Source organism: Epinephelus lanceolatus, chromosome 11 (genome assembly GCF_041903045.1).
Source record: "Epinephelus lanceolatus isolate andai-2023 chromosome 11, ASM4190304v1, whole genome shotgun sequence".
Lineage (NCBI taxonomy): Eukaryota > Metazoa > Chordata > Actinopteri > Perciformes > Serranidae > Epinephelus > Epinephelus lanceolatus.
In genome coordinates, this window is record NC_135744.1 from 31098645 (window position 1) to 31107899 (window position 9255).

A 9255-nucleotide genomic window follows, 5' to 3' on the forward strand; every position below is an offset into this window, starting at 1 on the left:
AACAGCAGCTCAGATCAGAGACCAGATGAATGCCACACAGAGTTCTAGCAGCAGACCCATCTCTAGAACAACTGTTAAGAGGAGACTGTGCCAATCAGGCCTTCATGGTCAAATAGCTGCTAGGAAACCACTGCTAAGGAGAGGCAACAAGCAGAAGAGATTTGTTTGGGCCAAGAAACACAAGGAATAGACATTAGACCAGTGGAAATCTGTGCTTTGGTCTGATGAGTCCAAATTTGAGATCTTTGGTTCCAACCGCCGTGTCTTTGTGAGACGCAGAAAAGGTGAACGGATGGATTCCACATGCCTGGTTCCCACTGTGAAGCATGGAGGAGGAGGTGTGATGGTGTGGGGGTGTTTTGCTGGTGACACTGTTGGGGATTTATTCAAAATTGAAGGCACACTGAACCAGCATGGCTACCACAGCATCCTGCAGCGACATGCCATCCCATCCGGTTTGCGTTTAGTTGGACGATCATTTATTTTTCAACAGGACAATGACCCTAAACACACCTCCAGGCTGTGTAAGGGCTATTTGACCAAGAAGGAGAGTGATGGAGTGCTGCGGCAGATGACCTGGCCTCCACAGTCACCGGACCTGAACCCAATCGAGATGGTTTGGGGTGAGCTGGACCGCAGAGTGAAGGCAAAGGGGCCAACAAGTGCTAAACACCTCTGGGAACTCCTTCAAGACTGTTGGAAAACCATTTCAGGTGACTACCTCTTGAAGCTCATGGAGAGAATGCCAAGAGTGTGCAAAGCAGTAATCAGAGCAAAGGGTGGCTATTTTGAAGAAACTAGAATATAAAACATGTTTTCAGTTATTTCACCTTTTTTTGTTAAGTACATAGCTCCACGTGTTCATTCATAGTTTTGATGCCTTCAGTGAGAATCTACAATGTAAATAGTCATGAAAATAAAGAAAACACATTGAATGAGAAGGTGTGTCCAAACTTTTGGCCTGTACTGTATATATCAGTGTTATACAGTAGGTCATATACAGTTTATATAGAATATACAATCTGTCTAATTGGAAGGCAAGTGTTGATAGTTGTTCCAAATAGTCACACGTCACGGCGGGATGGAAAGCCGACTGCCACAGGGGGGACGAGATCCAACAATTGTTTAAATATAGAGATATTGATGCATATTTTCAGACAGGTTCTGGAAAACATTCATTGTCTTTCATCCGGTTGTTCAAAGGAAAAAAAAAAAGAAAATAGAAAACTAAAGGAAGAAGTTCAGCTCCTTGCGTACTTGTCTCACCTCAGCACACCTGGTCAGCCCTGCGTGAAGTGGACCTGACTGTCATACTGTCGCTTTTTGGAAATTGCGGAAATTGCAGAAATTGTCAGAAGCAGCCACCCCTCAATTCCGACATCAGAAAGGTCTGCGGGGACACATCCAACGAGTACTTCTCTTGAAGCATACTGGCCATGCACCAGTATTATAGTCCATGTGAGTCCAGAGCTTTGGAGGTCGGAAAGTTGGTACATCAGGTGTTAAACACCAGGTGTGACTCCTATAAATAACCGTCTGCCACACTGGAGGCAACTGTTTATATGTTTAGACAACAGCACCATTGTTCTGTTTAGAAAGAATACTCACACCACAGCAAAGTGATGTCTGAAAGCACTCACTACAGTCCCTACAGCAGTGACAGCAGATTACCAGTAATGTTGCCAGAAATAATAATAATAATAAGAGGATGCATTTCAAAGACTCACAAACGTACAGAAAATACGATATAATATTTAAACATACTTCCATCTTAACTGTCTGTCAAGTTTGATGAAGGTGGAGCCCCGCAGAGGCAGGATGGTGTGCAGTGATTCAGACGCTTGTGCCGCAGACTTCAGCGTAGCAGAGGCCCAACTCATCTCATCATGGAGTTAATGGAATTCAGATGAAGATCAGATTTGGCCTGCACGATTGGATTTACTGAGCACAGACGAGTGCATTTTCCACATAAACATCTAATTTGCATTTGTTTAATAGACCATCCAAGATTATAGATGCACTCGGAATTTGGGAAAAATGTATTTGATTTCCAACCAATAACTCCAGTAGATGCAACAGATTGAATCCCAGTCTTGGTGAGGTTTTGAGTCCGCTCCAGGCTGTATGGTTGTTGGCCTTTAGACCTATAACAGTAATGTATGTAGAGGCATAAGTAGCACTTGTGTGTGAGTGCATCTGTCCGTATGAAGTGAATGAATTGATTTTGTCTAAGTGAATACATTAGTGTCAGAGGGGACCTGTTTTTTCCCCGCTTATGTTAACAGACAGGCCATTGAGAGCCACACACACACACACACTTAACACACTCACTTTACATCATTAACAAACCACACTCTTGGCAGCCCTTGTCAACATCACATTCTGGTCTTCTCGTCGTCCTTGTGCATGTGGAAAAGGGTTGAGAAGCCTCTTATATGGCTGAAGGTGAACACCCCCTGTCTAGATAATGCACAGAAATATTCCAAGAAGCTGCCGTTCAAAGCCCTATGAATATGATCATTTACATAATTGGTTCTGTTACGTCCCTCTTTAACCCATATCTGACAGTGAGCACTTGTGACAGAGTGGGTGAGCAAATTAACAAAAACATTAACAATGCAGTAGCCTCTCAGAAAACTTTTGATGAGCTCATTGTGTTCGGTTTTTATTGAGACAGGAATTAATTCAGTTTGACAGAAGGTAGTTGTGGTGCTGCAAAGAAAATAGGGCTGCTGTATTGTCATCAGTGCTGTTTGTGTGTTTTATCTACCATTTGCAATGACACATTTAGTGGTGTCACGGACTTAAAAATTCAAAGATCAACAGAAAATAAATAGCCACGTTAGCAGCTATTTTAGGCCGTGCTTAGCAGTGCTTTCAGCTACAGGCTAACACCAGCATGCCCACAGACTCACAGTTACAATACTAATGGATGAAATACATGGAGCATGGACGTGATGCATCACGAGGAGGGGTGGAGCTTCAGAGATGTCTTTGTAGCATGTGATTGCTACATGCTTCCCTGTGTGCATATTGTGTTTTGCCAAGTGATAATGCAGTTGTTTATGCACGGTTTGGAAGTGTTTAGGCAATATTGACTGGTACTAAATAAGTAACTGGATAGTTTTAAAAACAGGAGGCATCGATTCGATTGATTTATTTTAATGTGAAATTTTTTTTGTTTTCTTTTGTTTTGTTTTAATTGCACAACTTAATGTAGTTTTTACATATTAAAGGGCTCCAGAGACAAGCGTAGACACCCCCAAAAAAAACAGGCCAACCACGTAAAAGTAGAGAAGAGTCGCGCAATATCCACACAGGCAAGCGTGGCTTTCATGGTCGTGTCCCATGTATTTAGGTCGTTACATTCAATACAAAACGATACGATAGACTTTATTGTCCCACTAAGGGATATTTGTCTTGGACTCAGCAAGTGCGCCATAAATGCCTTGACATCCACAATGACAACGAACAGTACATCAACAGCCATACCATCCCAACAGCAATTACATAACAGTATTGCGCATATCCCATAACATTACACATAACACATACATACGCCATACATAGGCGTCATTTAGGTATGGCGAGGTATGGCAGCTGCCATACCTTGGAATTGGGAGAAGAAAAAAAAAGAGAGAGGTTCTGTAGTCATCTTACTTGTGAGTGTCCTTCATATTTGTTGCAAGTGATCAGATGTGATATGTTAGATAGTCCGAGGCACACTGGCTGGTTGTTTTCATTGTATTGCACTTAAACAGGTCAATAGTATGCTCATCAGTGAACTCGAGTGTTAGAGAATACGAGTGTTATTGAATCAAATTGTTCGCCACTTCGCTCCTCCGTGAGTTATGAGTTATGTGAGTTATCTATGTGTTGTAAAAGCATTTAGCTCTGCTGCTGTAGACAGCCTGTCTAAATGATGTCTTGAAGCCTGTCTGATTGTATGTGGGGTTTTTTCTTCATGTCGGCATGTTAAGCTTGTATTTTCGGTCTCTGGAGACACTCCAATAAATTCGCCTATACAGTATTGTACCAAGTTGGACTTTGTTTTACTGTGTTTCATACACCAGACCCCTTAATTCTAGAAATGAGCTTGTAATTAATTTATTTTCTTTATTTTCTGTGAAGTTAAACACATGACTAATGATAATTAAACGTCCGCTCGCTGTCGGTGGTGCTGAAATATGCGCCGAAATAGGTCCGATGTTTTCACTGCTCTCACCAAGTCGTGCATTACATGCAGACATGAGGTATTATGAATGTGAGAAACAGCTTCATGTCCTTTGAAACAGTTTTCAATAGCATAGTATGTACTTCTGACAGGTTAAAGACCGAAGTGAAGTTTTATATAAGTTCATATTTTTGAAACTCCATCATCAGTAGCTCTGTGACGTCATGTCATATTGCCGTACCTTAGCTTTTGCTGAAACGACGCCCCTGACGCCACACATGCTAAAAGATCACCAAGATAAAAGCACTATAAAGTGCTATAAAAATTATTGCACAATCTTTGGCCTCAAGCAGAATTGTTTAAAAGTTTGATGGATGTTGGAACAAATGAATTCCATGCTGATGTTTAACAGGTCGAAGATATGCCATTTTTAGCAACTTAGTTTGTGTTAGCATGGTAACATTTGACTATTAGCACTCAGTCCCTATCAACAGATACCTGTATTCCATTTCTAGTCCGTTTGTTGTCCAAGTAGTATTGACCAGTCACATTTGAGCTGCAGGTAAATAGTCCCTGTGGAGCGCAGGAGAGGTGAATTAGCTGAAATGCAATCTCCGAACTTATCAGCTATTGTCTGATGTTTGCTTTTTTAATTATTTATGTGTATTTAGATGCAAATATCTTTGTACAGGGATGGCCGACACACGAAAGAGGAATTCTTGGACTAGTTATCCACTAGCTACACCCTAATCCCCCAGAAGTTTGTCATCATCAGACTGGAAGCTGATGGGCTCAAATATTGATAAGCACTAAACACAAAGTACAGCTGAGGCTTGTGGCATTTGCGCTATAAAGTGTTGACTTGCTGATGGCGCTAGATGAAAAATTAAGGGATCACCAAAGTCAGTAGGATTCGTCCTCTGGGGACCATGAATATTAATACTGTGCAACATTTTTATAGCAGTTGATCCAGTAGTTGTTGAGCTAGTTTATTGTGGACCAAAGCTGACCTTAGAGCCACTGCACTAGCATGTCTAGAAGATAATATGTTTGTAAATTTGATATAATTCTCACTGATATATTATATTTTACACGTCTCGAAATATCGAAATTTCTCTGTGGAGATCTCCAATTTCATTTATTTTTATTGTACAGCACAGTATCTCATTAATCCTCTGTGAGGTAGTAAGAGCTGCATGTGTGTGAGGGTGTGTGTCTCCACGTCTTGTCAGTCTTCCAGCATCCAGAAGTCATGTCGTTTTAATTCTTCAGGGAAGAGCCCCACCTCACCGCACCATCTGAAATTGAGTGAGCGAGTAAGGGTATAATGTTAGGCCACTGAGTAATTGTTTTCTCTAGATGTGATAGGAATTATTAGTCTGCGCACATTAAATTAACGAGCCCTCTTCCTCACAGAGCCTCATTCTTTGGAGGAACATTATTTTTAAATAAGATGTCACCTTTTGTCAAGTGGAACCTTTGTCTCCGTGGCCCCCCGTATTGTCTCATTTCCCTGCCATCCTCAGGTAGATGCAAATTGAAAATACTAATAGAGGTGTTGAACCACATATAAGATAATGGGCAAATGTTATATCGTTGATGCTGGTTATGCCGACTGAATCGCTAATTGATTAATGTATTGTCTCGGGATTAATCCTCTGTATAGTGAGATTATAATGGAAATGAGCTTTGGCATTATGTCTTCATGAGAACCCACTGCATTGTTAGATGATATATAATGTGAAAATATCTCGCTGATAGAGACTGTTATCAGAATTTAAGACTGAATGACAACGAATTGTAAGGCTTTATCTTTCCTATTGTAAATCTACGTGCTTATGTGATTGTTTATCTCCAAGTGGCATTATATTTCTACTGTTTAGCCTTATAATTCAAACAGTAATGTGTAATTAGTCAAATTAAATTACATTTATTGCTGTTTATCTTGTCAATAAAAGATGAACGTCCTGCTTTGTTGATTTTTAGAAGTTGAACATTCCACCTTTCAGGCTCTGTTTCCCCTTATGTTGCGTGCAACATAGACGTCTTTATGGTTCCTGACTTGGAGATTGACTTGAACCTAGAGATAAAATAATACAAAAATGTCACATCTTGACTATATTGACCAAAATGATCACACTTATCAGTATTATTGCAGCATTGTAAGTAGTAAAAATGTCTTTAAAAACGTACTGATACACACACTGAAATCGTTCCTCAAGCTTTACTTTATATTGGTGATTGAGCAGCCTGTCTTTAAAATGCTTGCTTTAGTGTCTCTGTCATTGTAGATGACAACAAGAGACCAGTAGCATCACTGGGTTTGCCTGCTGCACGCCCACTCTGTTAATGATAAGGCTGAAAATTCACATAAGTGCTGTCACTGCCTTCCGCCAGGTTTTCCTTGACGCAAAGCCTGGTAATCAAACACCGTTTTAATGATCATTAAAATTTTAAATGGTAAAACTAACCAATGGGAATTTTATCCTAGTTTATCACAAAACCTGTACTACTTGGACTCAAGTCAGGCCAGGTCCAAATTTTCAAATATTCAGTCCTTGTAGTTCTGTTGTATTGCTGCAAGTCTTGGATCTGTATTTGTAATACTCTAGTTCAGTGGTTTCCAACTGGTGCAGCCACAGGGTCCAGATTTCTCCTCAGTTATTAGTTCAAGGTCCACACAGTTTAGTATATTCAGCGTCATACTTGCGTTTGGCTGTTCCTTATTCACTCACTCTACAGCAGGAAACAGCACATCAAAATAAAAGCTCTGTGCTGGAAGTTCACTGTACTTAAAAATAAAATAAAGTGTGTTTTTTACAAAGTCGACATGTTTGCAAGTCACTTGCGGTCCATTCAGAATGGACCTGCGACCCACTTTTGGACCGCGACCCACTAGTTTGGAACCTCTGCTCTAGTTAATCATGCATATCAAAATCAAAGTAACACTGTTAAAGGTCCAGTGGGTAAAATTTAGTGACATCAGGTGGTGAGATTGCAAAACTGAAACTTCTCCTGCATGGTGGCTGACCTAAAACCGTGAATGGCCCTATCCAGAGCCAGTGTTTGATTTGTCCATTCAGGGCTACTGTAGAAACATGGTGGACTCAGTGGAAGACAAGCCACTCTGTATGTAGATATAAACAGGTCATTCTAAGGTGTCCAGAAAAACACAATTCTTATTTTCATGTGCCTATAAACAAATGAAAACATAGTTGTGATTATGACACTACCACTCTCAATAGATGCCCCTGAATCCTTCACACTGGACCTTTAATTATGCAGTTATGCCTGAGCTATGATGGCCAACGCTTGCTAGTGTTTGTAGTAATGTAACACAAAAGTAGTAACCATCAGAGGAAGTGCTAGAAAGATACAAAATGGTTCAAAGAGATGTTAAAACAGTCTGAGATTACTGAACATACCTACCAGCAGAGCTGAAGTTAATCTGTACAGTAAATCTACTTCATTTACAGCCTTTGCACAGATCTTCCATTACACAGCCTTCTCATCCCTGCTACATCAAGAAATGTCTCTCTCTCTGGTGTTGCTGCACTTAACTCAAGATTTTCCCTCCCTCCTCAGGATGAGAGTCGAGTGAAGGTAACCGTAATGGAAGTCCAGCCAGTCGACCACCGGGAATACAGCAGGAGACTCCTCAGTAACATCCGCAAATTGGCCGGCTGAACTTTGTCCCAGTCATTCAAACAGCTGCCTGCCGATTTAACGCGTCTTCCACTGGTCTCTGACTGGTGTCCGACTTTTTCCCCCAGCGAGATAACAGCATATCTGACTGAGGCAGCAGAGGGCCGGCAAGTGAGTCATCTCATTAAATGGCAGCCAAACAAAGACTGATATTTAGTTGTTCACTTCCTTCAACAGGCCGTTTGTGAGACAGCGGAAATGTGATGGAAGTGACTTTTACCTTTTAATTTAATGACATTTTAGCAAAGCGTTTTTACTGCTTGATTACACATAACACTATTTCAGACTCGCTAATTGTGTTTCACGTATGATACATGCGAAGATCACAGCATTTTCTCTTTTTTTATACAAATGATTCATCTCTTCAGTTTCAAATCTGTGGTGGTGATGTTCAGTGTTAGTTGAGTAAGACAGATGAGTCAGATTTTATATAATTTTCATTGTTTCGTTTTAAAGATGAAGGCATGGTAAATGTGTGTGGGAGATTCACGTGTTGGCATTTGTTTTAACTCTTTTACTGACAGTGTCTACTGCTTGTTAAGATTATTCTGAAGTGTTTGTTTTGCTTCTGAGCTTCAAAAAATGTCAAAAAGGAAAGATTGATTAAAAGGATGTCAAGATAAAAACAGTGTTTGTCTTAATCACTGTTACCCCGTCACTCACTGTTGAGAAGTCTTGAAAAGCATTGTGTTTAGTTTCCTAAATTCGTACTTACCCACATGTCACATCTTTTGTATTTAATGTGTAGAAATAGAAAAGGAAACATTGCGGTTTAAAAGCAGGCAGCCCTACAATCTGCAGGGATTTACTGACCACCCAGCAGCTTATTTATCCTCGGTGGCTGCACACAAAAAAGTCAGTCAAAAACACACAACGTAAAGCGTTACTGCCCAACACAGCCAAGAAACTAAAAGTAGGATTGTTGCCACACTGCCTTCAATGGCTTCAGTCCTTTTTTGTGGAGGTTCAGTCAGCACCATCAGGCCTGTAGCAAACACTGTCACTGCTGCCAGCTACGTAACTCACCCTCACATAACGGACAGTGTTCATTTTGAGACAAAACCCAGCCTGGCTCACAGGATGCAGACTGTGGGCACAGGTCAGAGATGAATACAGAGAAGTGGATGCAGCGTTGGAGATGGGGCCTTGTTTACAAAGTTACTCAGGGGTGCATGAAGCCAAAAAGTTTAATTACCTGGATCTTTTGCATCCACTGGCCCTTTCAACAAACACTAAAGCGTTCCCTTTAACCATGCCTCCTAACAGCTCGGCCTTGAGCTTGCTTACATGAATGACAGCAGGAAAATAACTCTGGATTCATCTATTTGTGAATTTTACAACTTTTCGGACAAAATTATTTAAACACAGGGTGCCCA

General features: G+C 40.7%; 1 protein-coding gene across 1 annotated transcript in view; it reads left to right on the forward strand.

Annotated features, from left to right (window-relative positions):
* The window catches only part of LOC117246829 (replication protein A 70 kDa DNA-binding subunit-like), a 57358-nt gene extending 48853 nt beyond the window's left edge, over nucleotides 1–8505 (forward strand). Inside the window, exon 17 of the mRNA XM_033610815.2 lies at nucleotides 7760–8505. Coding sequence (XP_033466706.1) covers nucleotides 7760–7861 — 102 coding nt within the window. The 3' untranslated portion in view covers nucleotides 7862–8505. The remainder of the gene's footprint in view (nucleotides 1–7759) is intronic.
* The last annotated feature ends 750 nt before the right edge of the window (nucleotides 8506–9255 follow it).